General features: G+C 45.5%; 1 protein-coding gene across 2 annotated transcripts in view; it reads right to left on the reverse strand.

Moving 5' to 3' along the window:
* PCSK5 (proprotein convertase subtilisin/kexin type 5) overlaps positions 1 to 12,824 on the reverse strand; it is a 383,530-nt gene extending 370,706 nt beyond the window's left edge. For both annotated transcript variants that reach the window (XM_081151682.1, XM_081151681.1), the window contains exon 1: positions 12,533 to 12,824. In XM_081151682.1, the coding sequence (XP_081007808.1) occupies positions 12,533 to 12,724 (192 nt within the window). In that variant the 5' untranslated portion in view covers positions 12,725 to 12,824. The remainder of the gene's footprint in view (positions 1 to 12,532) is intronic.
* Between the last annotated feature and the right edge of the window lie 5,182 nt (positions 12,825 to 18,006).

Here is an 18,006-nt window from a genome sequence, read left to right on the forward strand (position 1 = left end):
CTGCCATGAGCCTCTGACCATCACAAGATTCTACTGCTTTCATTATACAGAGCCTTAGGACCTTTTGTGTGTACAAATCTGCTTATTTTTGCTATTCCCACTAATTCCACACACACAGTAAAACTTGCTTGTGATCTGAAACCTCTTTTTACTGACCAATTCCTTCACTGGGGTAGGAGGGCCAGACTCTGTGCTGTACTTCCTATTGCTCTAATAGACACAAGACTTCCACTGCCACCTCTGGTTGATGGTCACAGCCACCAGGCTCCTCTGGGTTCCCTAAGATCCATGGAGAAGCTAGCTCCATCCTAGGATGAACTGGAACTTGGTGCTCAAAGCAGACAATGTCACATCGTGTACCCTGACTCTCACACTAAGAATTCTCATGAAGGTCAAAGCCAGAGAGAATAACCCTGCTGCTCATGCCAAGGTCTGAAACACTTAAAGATAAGGGTTAGGCTATTTCCTGGGAAGCCCTGGACTTTAGCATCCACACACGATTGACTTATCAATCCTAGATAACTGCTTTTCACCACACTCATTTGTAGAACATGCCATCACTGTTAGCCTTCCTTATTGACTGGGTAGATGTTTTGTAATTCTTCTCCAAGGTTCAGATTTATTTTTCATTTTCTATACATTGCAGGCTGTAAAATACTTTAGGATTCAACCAATATTTAATTATTACTTATCTAGAGTGAGACACCATGCTACATGATACAAAATAGTAAGTCCCCCAGAAAAGGAGGGGAAAGAAAAACTACTAAATTCCCTGAGAGAATTTGGGGCCAACTATACTAATATCTTACCAATACCTATACTTCCAGAGCACAGTAAAGAGGCGACACTGAGGTGTGCCTTCAAGAAGAGGTAGAATTCCCAGAAGGGCAAGGGGTCAGGTGAATATTCCAGGTGGAAAGACTGGCACAGAAGCAGGAAAACACTTAGTAAACTCTCTGGGGAACAATGGGTAGTCCAGTTTGGCTTTGTTAAGGACAGAGCAGGAAGGACGATGGAAAAAGTATTTCAGGATGAGTAGTTAGACACCTTTAGAAACCCAGAGAAGGAATCTGTTTAAACACAGGAGCTACTGGTGGCCTCTGAAAGGGAGATGGCATCACCAAAATTAAACTTTAAGATCATCGACTCCAACTTCAAGCTCAACCACTTCTTCTGTGTTAACTAGACTCTATACCAGCGGTTTCCTGTTCCTCTGGGACTTTGGCACTGGCTGTGTCCTCTGCATGGACCTCACCCCACCCACCTCCAGGTAGTCGGCTCCTTCAGAACATCCAGCTCTGTGCTGTTTCCTCCTCAATGAGCCTCCCTGACCAGCCGATCTGAAGGAGTTCTCCCAACACTCAGTCAGTTCTTACTCAATGAATGTATTTTGCTTTCCAATTGAAATGATTTTTTTCATTTCATTACCAGCTTATAGCTTGACTCCTCCCACGATAATATAAGCTCTGTGTGATCATAGCTTATTAAAGACAATGTTATAGTATTCTGCCTATTAGAATGGCTAATAAATAGGGACTCCATAACAGCTTTAACAGCTTTATTGAGACATAACTCACATATCATACATTTCACCTCTTTAAAGTGTACTATTCAAATGTTTTTACTATAGAATATTTTCAACACTCCAAAAAGAAACGGCATATCCATCAGCAGTCATTCCCCATTCCCCCCAACCCTTTCAGCCCTAGACGACCACTAACCTACTTCCTGTCTCTATAATTCGCCCGTTCCTGACATTTCATATAAACAGAACCACGCTATCCATGACCTTTTGTGACTGGCTCCTTTCACTTAGCAGAGTCGTTTTCAAGGTTCATCCACGTTGTAGCATGTCAGTTCATTCACTCTTATCACCCAATAATACTCTATTCTACAGATATACTACATTTGTTCATCCATTCATCACTTGATAGACATCTGAATGGGTTTCACTTTTTGGGTCTTCTGAATGATGCTGCCTCAAACTTCTGTCTGCAAGTTTTAGCGTGAACACATGTTTTCATTTCTCTTGGGCATATACTTAGAGTAGCGCTGCTGGGTTGCGTGGGACTCTGTGCTGACCGTCTTCCAGAATGGCTGCCCCTTCGCACTGGCAGCAGCGGGCGAGGAGGGTTCCGGTTTCTCTACATCCTCGCCATGCTGCGGTGACCAGTCTTTTTGATGACAGCAAGTCCAGGGAGTCTGAACCAGTATCTCATTGTGGGGTTTTTGTTTTGTTTTGTTTTTAAAAATACATCTTTATTGATTTCAGAGAGAGGGAGGGAGAGAGATAGAAAGATCAATGATGAGGGAGATTGACTGGTCAGCTGCCTCCACACCCCCGACCGGGAATCTCCTGGACCCTGGGTGGATGCTCAGCCGCTGAGCCATGCCCAGCTGGGCTCTCACTGTGGTTTTGATTTGTATTTCCCTAACAATTATGATGTCGAGCACCTTTTCACGTGTTTATTGGCCGTTGTATATCTTCTTTGGAGAAATGTCCATTCAGGTCCTTTGCGCCCGTTTTTAATCGGGTTATTTGGTTTTTTATTACTGAGTGCAGGGGTTCTTGATATAGTTTGGATATAAGTCTCTTATCAGACATGACTTGAAAATATTTTCTCCCATTCTGTGGGTTGTCTTTTCACTTTCTTGACGGTGTCCTTCAATAATTATTTTTTAAATAAAACAATGAATAAGACTAATCCTTTAAGACAGAGAAAACCTGTGGCTAACTCATAAGTGTGTGGCAAATTGGTGGCTGGGCAGGATCAAGGAGGAAATGCAAGTTACCTGTTCTCAGCATTGAGTTTTGTTTACTGCTTCTCGGCATTATCCAACCAGCCCAGAAGCAATATCACCCAGTGATGAGTCGAAGAATGTAGCCTTTGGTAAATTGTCTCACAAGCACTAGCCAAATAGGGAGATGCCCCAGAGTTATCAAAAACATAGAGAAAAAGGTTTTGCTGGAAGCGAGGCTGTAATAAATCGTAAGTGCCTACAATTTAGTTTTCTCTTGAAAAACAGAAATTGATGAATGAGGTCCTCCACACACACAGAAAAACACACACACAAAAACCATATTAGTTAAATCCAACTAGAATAGGCCCGGGATAAGTAAGCAAGTAAACTTCTACTTACAGTTATGGATATTTGCTTATAAGATTAAAGGCCCAGGGGTTGTCTTCCCTCTTTGCACTGAATTCAGACTAGAGAGCACACTGCCCGGTTTTATTTTGGTTGAGAAACTTCAACTAGTGAAAACAAGGTACAAGCCCTGGGAATAGCGATACAGAGAGAACTGGTATATTTTTACAGCTGGAAGAGCTTCCCCGAGTAGAAAAATGCCAGACCTTAAGTACTTACTACAAAAATATCAGACCTTAAGTACTTAATACAAATACATATATGTTGTGTGTGTGTATATGTTTGTTTGTGTGTGTGTGTGCTTTAAGTAAAGTTAAGTAGTTTTAGTGCTGGCATGGCATTCACAATATAATTTTCCCAGGACAGAAATAATCTCCTAGATAATGCACAGAGGATTAAACTAGAAACTTAATGCTTCCTTTGTGATGCTAACTCTACATTAACAATCAGATTAACATATAAATGCACAGAAAATTAATCTATTATATATAGAAATCTAAAAATAGTATATAATAGAGAGAAATTTATAAATGATTTTTAAAACATACTTAAAAATGCATCTATACTCCTATAAGGCAGTAAAGTTTAGACTAATAACATAAAAGACACGTTTGGAATCTAGTTTCATTTTACTATATGAAATAATGTATGTAAAGGGCAGAATATGTGACATGTGAATAAATTATAGGTACAATTATAATGGAAAGTAGGCTACATGGCAACTTAAGGTGGAGGTAAACATAAATTGTGACATGGCATATACCATTTTAAAATCATCCTTAAATATTATTTCTGGTTTCACATTCTCTGTTGACACTCTTTCCTCTATATTCAGTACTCGATGCAATCTTCAGTTTTCAATCAAATCTGGGAAGGCACATTTGGGAGTTGAAAGCAATCACCCATGTGTCTGCCTTTATCCCGTAAGTTGATACAGGGCCTACAGTGCAAATAAGAGTGCACAGATGTGCAAAGTAGAGATAATACCTAAATTTATCCAAGGAGAATTGAAGTATGGAGCAGACTCCATGTTTACCTGCTTAGTGTGTATACCAGCACAAATTACCTGGAATTTTTGTCTCATCCAAGCTGATAACCCTTCCATTCTCCCAGCTGCCCAGTTCCCTAGCTCCATCTACTCCGCTGGCTTTACCTGTTCTCCATCTGGTCAGTCCACCAGCACGTCCACCCCTTGGGCCCTCTCATCATGCGGAATAGCTCTAACCTGAAGCTTATAAAAGAGCAACAACTTTCTGAGATGGCCCCCGTCTTTCCACTTCTACCACTCTTACCAAACTGGCCCTCCATTCTTATTTTGAACGTATGGCCCCTACACCCACCCTATTCCTTGGGCCCACCAGTCCTGTTTTGACCCCATCACCTTCCTGAAAGCCTGGGCGCCACGGTCAAGCATTTCAAAGGCAGTACCCCCTGTATTCAAGAGCGGTTCTTCCCCCCACTGCCACCCCCAGCCTTCCACATTTTTTTTTTACCTTCGCTCTCATCCTGGCAAATTCTAACTCCCTGCTTTCTCCTTTGCTAATTTCGAGTTAATAAGCATCAGGAACAAAAGCACAAGGCAACACAGATTGTTTCATTTTTCCACTCACTCATTTAGCCACTAGTTACTCAGCAATACCTAAGTGCAAGCAGCAAATAGCCGCAGTCCACTGGGCAGTTCTTAGGCACTGATCATTGATTCTTATCAGAGTTCCCTGAAAAGGTTCCGAAACACTGGAGCACCCAGGTATCAACTTCAGCCAGTTCCCCGCTTGCTCTGCGGGTGGCCTTCACCCCCGAAGTGACCAATGAGATCCTGGCCATTCTACATACATGCTCCCTTCCTTTCCTCCCCAGCCTTAACTGCCCTGGATCTCTACTTCACCCCTCATTAGTCTCAAGGCACAAATGTTCCCCTCTTTTCCAAGTCCAGTCCTCCCCACACAAGCCTTTGAAGCTTCCCATCCCAGTGCCCACTGTGCTTCCCCTTTGCCAAGCACTCTGCTGGGTGCTGGGGTGCAGCAGGAATGAAGCACCACCCTGCACCGGAGAGGAGCTCACCGGGTAATGGGAGGACAGATGTGTAGGTACACACACACACACACACAAATATACATACAATTAGAGTGACCATACATATCGTTTCTCCTCCAAATTCAGACATGCTTGAAAAGGAAAGGGGATGCAAAAAATATCCAGTGGAGATTTCCCTTGACCCGCACGTCCTTTCCCTTATTCTAGTGACAGCATGCCCTTTCTCTTTGGGGGAAAGGTCCTTCCCCAGGTGGTGGGTTGCCCGTCCAAGGTCAACATCTCCCTCATCTAAAGGGTGGACATGGGACCCAAGCTGACTTACCAACATACTGCCACACCCATCGACACAGTGGCCACGAGTGGGGATATGACACAATCAGGACAGGTTGGAATCTTTCTCGGGGGTCAATCTCAATACTGGGTAAGAGAAGCACTAAGAATCACATGAGCTTTACTGCTTTGTGGACAGGCTCTGTATGAGAATGACATAATACAGGGAAACAGAGAAATGCCTGACATTAGCACTACCTCTGGCTCTTCAGCCGGACAGGCTCACATCACTTCGCTGAAATTCTTGGATCTAAATGGGTTCAGAATTCACAATTCCTCAGGTGAGAAAAGTATAATGGGGCACATACTGGAGTGTATTGTACACACCTCTACCTGGCTCAAGGACAACATTCCCATAATCAAACTCATTAATATTTCTGCAAAAAAATAGTAACGCCCTAATTAATGTTATTTCAGGTCAGGATAGGTTTGCCAAAAAGAAAGTACAGGTCAGGTAAGGTCTGGCTGCAAAAAGGGTTCAGCTTGTTTTCAGAGCTGCACGTAAAGGCATGTGGATCTGTGTAAACTAACAGATTCCCTGTTTCCTTATCTGCTTGTTTGTTGCTTTTCTTTAAGCAGTATGAGTTGGGTTTTCAACACTTGCACCTAAAAAGGTTGCACTGGTATTCCTTATGGGCCTGGCTATATTTTAGTTTTAGTTCCTGCTACTCTTCTCACATACTCACATTTGAGGCAAACTTAAAGGGCTGTGTTTTGATTCTTTAAATTAAAAACCCTGCAGTGACCACATTGGAACTGTCTTATAAACCAAAGCTGTCCAACCAGGCAATGGGGAACCTTAGCTGGTTGATTTCCTACTCAGTTGTTCCAGCCCTAAACCTTCTCTATGGCTCGGACCACCCTCTGATGCAAGAATCAGAAGGGACACTGACTCTTCCCCTTTTCGGGGCCCCACTAGATCCCCCGGGGCCATCGCACTAGATCCCCAGGGGCCATCACACTAGATCCCAGGAGCAATCGCAGAACCTGGAAAATCACAAGTTGCTTCACTAACATAGCACTCCTTCACTTCCCTTTGCATAGCCTTTGCATCTCCTTGGGGCCCTCATTGATCAGATGATGTTTCCTACGCCTGATTTTATTAATATATTCATATTCTTATTAGGGCACTTGATTTCACAGCAACCCTGCTAGGTGCATGGAAAAGGTATTAAGGTCTCCTATTTGAAAAATGAGGCACTGAAGGTCAGGTTGATTAATAAAAGGAAAACCCTGGAGTTTCACTCAAACCTTCTGATTGCTAATCTTGTTTTCTTTCTGGCTTCATTTTCCTCCTAGGATTAACCCAAACTGCTGAGTTTATTGGCACAGATTGTTCCTTCTTAGTACCTTTAAATGTAGAGATGTAACCTACTGAAACTAGTGAGAATGTTGCATGAATAATTTCACTCTAATAAAGTATATGCAAATTTAACTGTGACAGAAATTGAAATTAACAGCCCCGGCTGGTGTGGCTCAGTTGGTTGAGCATGGTCCCATGCACCAGGAGGTTGCGGGTTCGAATCCAGGGCAAGGGCACATGCTTTGGCTGCCGGCTTAATCCCCAATGGGGGGCACGCAGGAGGCAGCCCATGGATCAATGTTGCACAGATGTTTCTCTCTGTCTCTCCCTCTCTGTTCCCCTCTCTCAAAATCAATAACAACTATAATAACTAACTAAATAAATAATGAAACAAATAATGAAATAAAACTGAACAGGTATAGATCTGTATGCCTATACACATATATACTTATCTATCTTCTAGCATGCATGAATGTCTACAAGTATTCATTTTTACCATCCAGGAAGCCAAAGTCAGCTTCTCTGTCAATGAATCCAACCTGAATTAGCCAAATGATCAAGTCCCAAGGCAGAGAAATGCCTGGAGATACTTCAGTCTTGGGTAAACCCAGACACTACTTCACATAACTTGAACCGACAACACAAATACCCCTCCCTGCCCAGGGGAGGTTTCTGGGTCAGGACTCCCTCCCTTAACCAAAGAGTCAGACATCCCTGGACATTTTCCCAGCACACTACCCTGCTTCTCTGGCTGACCTCTAAGGTTAGGACCTCTGGATATAAGCTCATGAAAGATAGCAATAAGGCAAATTCAGCTGCCTTGAGGCTCACAAAAATGCAGTTTTTCATTTCAAATGGACCCCGAAAATCCCAATGGCCACATACAAACCATTCCTAGTCTATGAGGTTAATGCAACAGACCTGCCATCATCAGGCCAAGCACTCTGAACTGCTCTTTCTCATGAAAGGTTCCCCTACTCATGAGAACTACGCATGTGAGAGAGGCCAGCGGAGGTCAGGGCTGAGGTCCTTGGGCCTGAAGAGCTGCCCTGTGCAAAGCCAGATGTATCATACAGGGATCAACCTAGGACTCCCACATCAACTTTCTTTTCTGCTTGCAAAATGCCTAAGGATTTAACTAGGGGAGCACAGTCCACTCCCATACAACCCATCAGACGAGCCATGTCCCCTATTTCCCATGCCATCCATATGCACCCAGAACTCACTCTTCACTGTTTATCAACATTTCAATCATCCCATATTACTCACAGGTCAAAATTAACCAGCAGAGTGAGAAGACTTCAGGACATCTCTGAACAAGGTTCTTCCTGCTAAAGTATCTCTTCTTGCTGATCTGGAAAATGCTGCTTCTAACTTTCCTCATACAAACTACATTCAGAATTCCACAAAACATAAAGTCAAATATGCTCTAACATAATGTACCAAGGTGAGGTGCTTTATGAAATAATCAGTCTTCTGACATTCTTCTCCCTTTCTTCCATCTCCAGCAAGCTTATCCTAAAATTTAATGGGCTACAACAAGGATCCACCAGAGAGGAGGACACTATCATGGGAAACCAGCCAGAATTACTTAGAATCCAACAAAAAACTAGTTAAAATTGTTAGCTGAAATGGAAAACCATTTTCCCTGTCTAAAAAGTTCTGATTTAGTTTTTACTCAGCCATCAAAAATTTATTTTCCTGATCTTCACATTTTGCATCTCCCATTTAAAAAGCAACTTTCTTTCTTTCTATCTCGATAAAGTTTGAATCTCACTTATTTCAGATTCAACAAAACTTTCACCCGCAAGCCTATGTGCTGAGCAATGCACAGTCAACTCATTCTATGATCCAGAGATTTATCAGTTTACAGATGAAGGAACAGGGGTTCCATTAAGTCCAATGGCTTTCCTGCTTTCAAAGACCTTGTAGGTGGGCATCACTGGAGTTTCCAAACCTATGCTTTCAGTGGGAACTCCAGGTAAAATATTTCCCCATTATTGCTTAAATCTGGCTTTATCCATCTGGAATCTTACTCAAGATAAGTTGCATGGCTTGGGGAGGGCTTTCTGCTACAGGTAACCTCAGCTTGGGATCAAGGAGTATAAGCAATTTGCAGAAGGATGAATATAGCTATTGCACATTGCAAACAACCTTCATGGGGGACCTTCTCCCTGGGTTCAAATAACCAGAAATTAATTCCTCCTGGTTTATAGATTTAGTTCAAAGGTTCACAATTAACATTATGTCAGGTTTTATTCCTTTATGTCATTTCTATTCTCTAATCACTACACTGTTAGCTGAGAGGGTCAGAGCACACAATGAGCGAGGGAGGGCTAAGCCCTCTTTTCCATCCCTGTGCAGACCAACAGGCAGGCACCCCTACCCTCAGCTGGCCCTGCAGGTGCTGGTCACACTAGACACTAAGAAAGCTAGGAGTCGGGGCTTATAAGGGAAAAGAGGCAGGGCATTCTACAGCTAACACTGATACCAAGCAAAATACGATATATGTTGACATGACAACTATAGCTAACTACCATATCATTTCAGAATTTCAAGGCATAACCATTCACAAAACATAAATGTTACATGAAAACCTACCAAAACATAATGTATCTCTATAACCAAAGGGGGGCAAAAAGCCCTCATTAGTGTCCCTTCCAGGAAGTCAAACATGTTCTGTTTGCCTGTTTGCTTGCTTGCTCTCTTGTTACTCTGCACATCCTATCTCTCATGAACACAAGGGACACGCCTATTCTTTTCTGTAGAAACCTCCAGGCCAGAAACTTTATCTCTGGTGGCTTTTAAATGCTAAGGTGTTTTACAAAACATTACACTGAAATTCTGATAGTCAAAACTGCACCTATACTGTGGTGAAAATTCACTGCCTTGCTCACCTAAAATATTATACTGGAGATATCAAAAATACTCCCAGGACTTCAGAAACAGTAGTAGGTCTCAGTTCCAATTTGTGACATATGAGGAGGAACCCCAAGCCCAAATGAGGATAAACAGGAGAACATTTCAAGGACCAGAGACGTTTGCAAATTAGTTACTGCCCTCAGCTGAACCACAGATGGTTTGCTGATGGAAAGAAAGACTAACAAAATGAGGCCTAAAGTGTTAAAAGGTCAGAGCAGTTAAGAATGGATAAGAAATACATTTGGCCCTTACAGTGCAATGATATTGCAGGTGTGAACTCAATTTATGGCCCCCAAGACTTAGCATAGGGTTACTCTCCTTTGATCTACAAAGGAAATGCTTTACACTGTAAGAATAGCTGATCTGTTTACACTGCTTATGGCTTCAGTTCAAGGGGTAGCCTCAGTAAGCTCTGTAAGCCCTAAATTTCCTCACTGGCCTTGTAAAACCACCATAAATAGTGTTTGGTGTAATTTGTATGTAAACTTATTTAGCATTACTTTTTAAATAAAAAGTCATGGTAGAGGCTCTTTGTAAAAAGTCAGGAGAGGTTGCAGGACACGGTACTATTTGCTTGTATAAAAGTGGGTTCGGTGACAAAAGCTCCCCTCCCACTCTGCCAAGTTCTGCAATATCTAAGTTCTATGTAATGAGTTCATTTAGATACAGGTCTTTTGGTTCTTGCAAATCATGAAGCTTCTTAGATTCAAGAAGTTCAGGTCTGTTTGAATTAAGAGATGTTTGCGTCCAGTCTACTGAGACACTAGATCAGAATTCAGGGAGACAGGGCTTTTGCTTTCTTCTTCCTTCCTTCCATGGGATGGAGGGAGTCTCTAAAAGGCAGGATTCAGGCAGGAATAGGCCTGGACCAGAGAGACTTAGGCCTGAGTCATAGCTGGGTGACCCTGTGCACGTCAACTTCTCCAGTCTTGGTTTCCTCTTTGCTGTATGTGAAGTAATATCCACCAAAAATGTTTGTTTGTTGTTGTTGTTTGTTTTAGATTATGAAAGCACTGTATGTTCAAGAACTTATTCTTCCAAATATGCCTGGTATATGGGAGATGCTGAACATTAGCTGAACCCAAGAGATGTGTCTCTGGAAAGATTAGCATAACTACTTTCAGTGTTAGCCTTCCCAGTTACACCCGGAGTCACATGCAGTAGCCAACTTTAAACTCATAAAAAGTCTTGAACAGACTCAGTGTTTTCTACCAGTGACAAAAGAAGCCAGCAGAATCCTAACAAACCATTTGAATTGAACTCTCCTGAAGATGACAGTCACTCAGGCAACAAAAGCTGGCTGGCTTCCCTGACTTCCTTCCAGGTGTGGGGTAGGGGGTGGATACAGACTGTGCCACCCTTCCCCAGGTCTCAGTCCTCCACAGGACTGGCTTCTCTAGAACGTGCCCTCCTTCTGGACCAGCAAACTCTAAGACCTCGTGCTCCTGCTCCTCCGAACCCCCCAGCGCTCCCCAGCTCTTTCTAGATGAGGGACAGCAGCTCTGCCTCCCCTCTCTCCTGCGGAGTCCCCGGGCTGCAGGGCTCACATTCCTGGACATGGAGCTCAGTGGCATCAGAAATGGCTTGTGCTCTCTTGCTCTGGTGGCATCAGCTGGCCCCTCCTCCCGCTTCACCCAAGCAGGACGCATGCACCCCCAGGAGTCCCAGAAGCGCTTCTGCTTCGAGGGTGCCCCCACCCCCAGCAGTCTCCCCAGGGTCAGGCCAGGGCCTCCTCCTCTAGCCAGTCCTGGGGGAGCGATTGGGAGGGGTGAGTATTTGGGGGGGGGGGGATACACTTTCTGGAAGCCGCTTACACAGATCTCTCAGAGCACCCCATTTCTTGCAGGAAAGAGAGAGAGGAAGCCAAGATCATTTAGCCCAGAGGTACCTCCAAATCTGTTACGCTAACAATCATCCCACACCACCATCCAATTCACTGTGCCCCAGCTGGGCAGCTCTGAAGAAAGCCCTGGAGAGGTTCCCCACAACAAAACCCGCGCCCCTGCTGCACGCCCAACTCTCGCCCCGCGCCCCCTCCGGGCTCTGCACAAACATCTCCGCGGAAGACTCGCCGTTTTCCCGGAGCAGAGCCCGGCCGGCAGGTCCTGGACGTTCCCCACCTCCCCTTGCGACCCCCTCTCCACGAGCAGATTCCGCACAAGAGGCCAAGGAGCCGTGAGGGCTCCCCCAAAATCTGCGCTCACGCCGCCTTTCTCTCCCTCCACCTCGGTCCTTTCTTCCAGCTCCAGTGCCCGCGCCTCCCGCGCCTCCCGCGCCTCCCGCGCCCAGCATCTCTTCTGCTCAGAAAGAGGAAACTTCATTCTGGGCTCCGCTCAGGTCCGAGCAGGAACGGCTTTCCCTTCCCCGCCTCCCTCTAACTCCGACTCTCAGAAAACGCAAGGAGCCGGCACCAGGGACGTGCGTACCCCCTGCCCCCCAAAACCTCAGGCTACTAGTGCTCCCGGACTTTCCACGTTAAAGGTCCGGTCGGGTCTGAAACCCCCATGGGGGTGGGTGCACATTCGTGATTTTTCCAGAGATCCTACCTGTCCCTCGTGGCTTGCAAGAAACTAGTAAGCAAAACGCAAGCCCCAGCAACTTTGGGGAGTGAGTGTCTAGACGGGTGTGTAAGAGAACGAGAGAGGAGGGGAGACAGAGCATCGCTCAAGAGTTAGAACGGCTGCAAGAGCACATCTGGCAGAGGGGGAAGGGGCCTGACGAGAAGGGGACAAGAAGCGCGACGTCGGAGGGGAACCGTCCCCCCCGTCCCGGGGCAGCTGCAGGGCCGGTGGTTACCTGTCCTATGTTGACGAAGCCGTACTTGCTGGCAATGCGGTTGGCCTCCGGGAAGCCGCCGGCGATTTTGACTGCCCAGTGGTTGGTGTAGACGCGCGTCCGGCACACGGGCAGCAGGCAGCCCCCGAGCAGCGCCAGCACGCACAGCAGGTCCAGCCGTCCCGGGCAGCAGCAGCGGCTCCCCCAGCCCATGGCCGCGGAGCTCCGCCGCCTCCCTCGCTCGCTAGCTCCGCGCACCAAGCGGCGCGCGCACAACTAACTTCTCCGGCCTGGGCCGCCCCGGCTCGCAGCCCTGGGAAATCGGCGGGGGGCGGGGGCGGCGAGCGCCGGCGGGCAGCGGAGCGGCGAGCCTCGCGCCGGCCCCTAGACCATCCCTGGGGCTGCGGGGACCGGTGCTCGCCGCTCTCCCGCCGGGGGGCGGTCGGCGGGGGCCCTCCCGCTCGCGCGCTGGAGGCTGCCGAGCCCGCCGGGCGCCCTCCCGCAGCTGGGTCTCGCTGGGCTCCGCTCCCGGGCTCTCCGACGTCCCCCGCTCCTCTCGGGGCCCCTGAGCGCGGCGCAGGCAGCGGTGCAGGCGGCGCGGGCGCCCCCTCTGCTGGCCCGGGCTCCGCGCGCTCGCTCGCTCCCTGCGCTCCCTCCCGCTCCCAACAGCGCGCGGGCAGAGTGAGCGGCAATGGCAGCGCCGCCCGCTCTGCATAAATGACTCCCCCGCCCCCCAACACCCCTCCTCCCCACCTCCCCCTCCTCCTCTCCCTCCCCCGCCCGCCCGCCCGGCCGCGGCCGCAGCCAGGCTCCAACCAGGTCCTAGCGCCGCCGGGTTTTTTTTCTCGGCGTAAAGTCCAGGGTCTGGGGCGGTAAAAGCGAGATTTTCCAGAGGGCTGGGAGCTCTCCTCCTTGTTTTACCCCCTTCTCTTTCCTTCTTCCTAAGTCTGTATTAATTTATCATCATTTCCCGAAAGATTAGAGATTGACACGCCGGTGCGAGCCAAGCACCCGAAGATTCATTCATCCCCGCTCTGAAACCTTAAGCAACTCAGTATTTAAGGAGGTCACTTGCGTGTCAATTGCCAACAAATAACCCTAAGATTTCCACTTCGTTAGTTCTTCATGCTTTTCAGCATCTGTGTATTTTACACACCCTGCTCCCGGGAGAAGCTACCTCACAGCACCGCCGGGCGCATCGACTCTTGCAGAAGCCTCGCCCGGTGCCTCAGCCCAGTCGGCTGCCTGCTGACTTTCGAAATCTGTGCATCGGGTTCTAGACGGCACCACGGGGGAGTAAAATCACAGTCACGGAACTGAGGAAGGATGTTTCTATGAATATTTGGTACGGAAGTGGGTGGAATCGGAGGGCCAAGGGAATCACTTCATTCATTCGTTCCATATAGTCTGATGCGGGCTTTTTTTTTTCTTTTTCTTTTTCTTTTTTTTTTTTCACCAAAGGAAGTTTTCCAACTTTTCCAAGCATGGACCTGAAACAGTGAGAGACTTCAATAGAAAAAGGACCACAGAGGAAGTTCCGATGAAATATATGACTGCACAGCCCACATCATGCACTGTGACTGCAGCTGGCAGGAGGGCGCTGGGATTAACCAGCTTCTGCTGAACAACCTCCCTGCCTTTTTTTTTTTTTTTTTGGCACAGGATGATTTTTTGTGAAAATATTGATGAATTCTTTATGCAATAATTCAATTGACCTTAAAAGTGTTCACTATACCCCTAACTCTTCCACCCTCTTTTTATTCCCTGGCCTCTTCCAAACCTCCATTGTCTTTTTTCCTAAGCATTGGTTAAATGTATTTGAGATTAATTAACCCTCACACCTCTAACTTTGAGCAATGATTCTTTTATCTGCCTAGGGCTTCACAACCCACCCCCTCTTCCCCTCAGCAGAACCATATCTGCAAACTCAATTCATAAACGTAAAGGTCATTAAATGCATACAGTTAAATTCATAACTCATAAAATTATTTTATGACATTTACACATCGTATAAGGTATGCTATATTATTTAATCTTGGAAATGAACAAACCACCAAAGAGCATTATCCGCCAGTTACTGATGAACTGGAAGATCAGAAGAACTAGATCATTTGCAGAAGGGAACATATTTTACTCATTTGTTTGACAGAGTCAACATATCTTTTTGAGTAGCTAGAAGGTGCCAGAAATTGTGCTGGATACTGGAGAAAGAGGAGGAGGGGAGAGGAGAGGAGGCACAAAGGATTAGTGGAATTCAGAAGCTCTGAATAACTAGAGTAAATATAATTTATTATTGCCCTGGCGGGTCTGGCTCAGTTGATTAAATCATCATTCCATGAACCAGGAGGTCTCAGGTTGATTCCTGGTCAGAACACAGGCTGGGTTGCAAGCCCCATCCCCAGTAGGGTGCCTGCAGGAGGCAGCAGATCCACGTTTCTCTCTCTCTCCCCCTCTCCCTTCCTCTTTCTGAAATCAATAAAAACATATATATATATACACATATATATATACATATAATGTGGTTTATTGTTGTTGTTATAGGTGGAAAAGCATAAGCATTATGCTTGGACTTTAGAATTTGGGCACAGTCTCACTCCTGGCCAGTCCCTTCGGACTCATCTCTTCCTCCCACCTAAACCTAGAACCCAGAAAGTTTACCATCTATTAGATCACAGTTCATTGCCACCCAGGCTGCCTGCATCTATCCATAGGGACATTGGATTATTCCCCTAGAAACTGATGGGTTTCAGATGGGATGGAAAGAGCTCAGTCAGGATCCAAATCTCAAAATACATCAGTCCATCTTTCTTTCCTTCAGAATTGTGGCCCTTTGCTGTCAGACAGGAGGGAGGGCCTACCAGCACCGTGAGGGCTACACCAGGTACTTATGAGTCAAATGTGAAAGATAGCCTGTAGGCTTCCCTGGGACTGTGGGCCATTATTGTTTAGGACTGCAAAGGCAAGCACCAAACGCTTCTCTTGGAAAGCCATGTCGCCTCTGGGCTTCCACTTCTGAAGAAGATGAAGAGAATCACGGCACGGCACGGGGTCTCCTAAGGCCTGGAGGTTGTTTCCTAAGAGTGGTGAAATTGCTCACTGATATTTTTTCTCCATGGTGTCTTTCTTTTTTTCTTTCCACTAATACTCTTGCCTTCTGTGAGCGTGCCCTGCTTGGCACACACACACAGCTTTCACTGCACTGAACATGAGAGAGAATTGGAAAGTGAGGTAGGAAATGAATGGGCAAACCACTTTTCTACTCTGTAAACCAATCCCTGGGCCAGCACTTAGCTTACTCAAAGGGGATATTCTTCCATTTGGATGCATATGTATTTAGAAGGGAAAAACCTAGCTCTGTTAAAAAAATAAAAAAATAAAAAAGATTTGGAACCTATTCATATGTCAAATCAATAGATTTATTCATCTCATTGTCCACGGCTTCTACAGTTATCTTCCACTTCAATTATGTATTCGTTCTCAAAAGGTCTGATTCTTACACCTGAATAACACCAAAGCAGCTCCTCTCCCACCGATGCACAGGCGCATCCTGCCTCCTGCTTTGGGATCTGCCTTGATGAACTCATTCGCTTCCTGGATTAGAACCATTTGGCCAGAAAGAAGCCACCAGGTAAGGATCAATAGCTTCAGCAAAAAACATCTTTTGTGACGTCAGCCCTGTTATCAAGGTCTCAGTAGCCACAGGCACAAGGAACTGATAGAGTAGTAACGGTTAGTGCAAAACTATCACTGACACTGGAATAGAAGCTGGTCCAAGTCTTGCACAAATGCTCCCTTTTTCTGTGTGAAAAGTAGCCCTGCAGGCTTTGACCCCGGACTCTCCCTCTGTAACGTGCCATATGGCAGGAAACCAGGCAGTTTTAAGTTCTACTCTGCCTTATACTTAGCAACATATTACTTGATAATGAGGCCCCACTCGCGTTTAGCCTCTCTGCCAAGGGCCCTCCTAACTCTAACAGAAACTTCCAGTGAAACAGAATGAACGGCAATCCAGGCAGTTTAGTAGGAGAAATGAACAGGAACTCCCTAAGACTCACCTTGAAACTCTGCAAATGGGAGTGATTCTGGGAAGAGCTTGTCTCCTTTCTTCCTCTGCTACAACCTTTGCTGGAAATGGACCTTTAAGATCTCTTCTAACCTGAGATTCTGTGACTCAATGATAAATTGATAATGGAGTCTGGAGCTGACCAATGGGGAAAAAGTCCCCTAGAAATTTTACTGCCCAGTAGAAGAATCGCCACATTTATGGGAAGTGCAATCAGTTTTCCAGTATATCAAGTTCAGAATCGGCAGTGAAAATTTATCAAATTTAATAATGATAATAAAGTTAGTTATATGCCAGGCACTGATCTAAAGACATTTCAGGTCTTAATCTGTCACAGAGCATCAGAGCTGAAAGAGACCTTCGACGTCACCGAATCTAGCTCCTTTAATAGAGAAGAAAACTGAGGCCAATAGGAAACTAATTTGGAGGACAGTAATCTTACCATGGAAAATCAAGTTAATGCAAGGATGCCTAATATAAATAGAACAAAGGAAGGGCTGCATTGACCGCAGATGACACTACACTACGAACCTAGAATTAACATTAATCTAATCTGCATACCTGGTTTAATAAAATAAATTCAATCAAGGCAATGGAAACTTGACTTAACATTTCAGATTTCTTGGATATTTAACCACCTCCGGTTAAAAATATGACTCATGACGTATATGAGCCCAGGACATGAGTTAATTCAGGGCTTGACTGTACACTTATTGCATAGTATTTCTATAATGGGACACCTACAGGTGACTAAAATCCTGCATCTTTGTCTTCGGCCAGTTTAAAGTTGACTTAGATTAGCATAGTTGCTCCTCTTCTGTAAACAATGAACTCTTACAAAATGGTTCCCAGAAAGCTTTCCAGTTGGAAGCAAAGTGTTAAAACTGCAGGTGACTTCTTTCAGATGTTTATGAGGGAAGTGACACCAAATGTGTTACTTTTTAGTTTCTGCCCCTGGTCCCAGAGTAATATCCCCTTAAGATAGATCTGATAGATGGATGTGATGTCCCCCTTCTTACCTCAGACTCTAATTCAGGGGAAAGCAGGTAAGGAAAGGGTGGGGAAAATAAAAGCAGTAGCCTTGAGTCTTGGAGCTTCACCCACCAAAAGAATAAATCCTGTGTCAATGGCAGCAGCCCAGCCCTAAGAGTCAAGACCTGCTCTTTTTGTAGTGCCTCTAGACCCTTTTCTCCAAAACTTTTTATTGGCTCCTTTATTCTGAAATCTCTCAGAGAATCAGGGGTTGGATAACTGCTGACTCAACAACTTGATCTGGCTTAGGAAGACCAAGTTAAACGGACCCTAGGAACTGGAACATTTTTTGAGTCCAAGCAGTAGCTCTAACTCATTGATGCCAAATGATAACATTGTAATTCAAAACATATTCAGTAGGACTTTGACTTGTTTATCTAAAGCAAGATAATGATTTTTC

The sequence above is a fragment of the Miniopterus schreibersii genome (genome assembly GCF_964146895.1).
Source record: "Miniopterus schreibersii genome assembly, chromosome: 11".
Taxonomy (NCBI): Eukaryota; Metazoa; Chordata; class Mammalia; order Chiroptera; family Miniopteridae; genus Miniopterus; species Miniopterus schreibersii.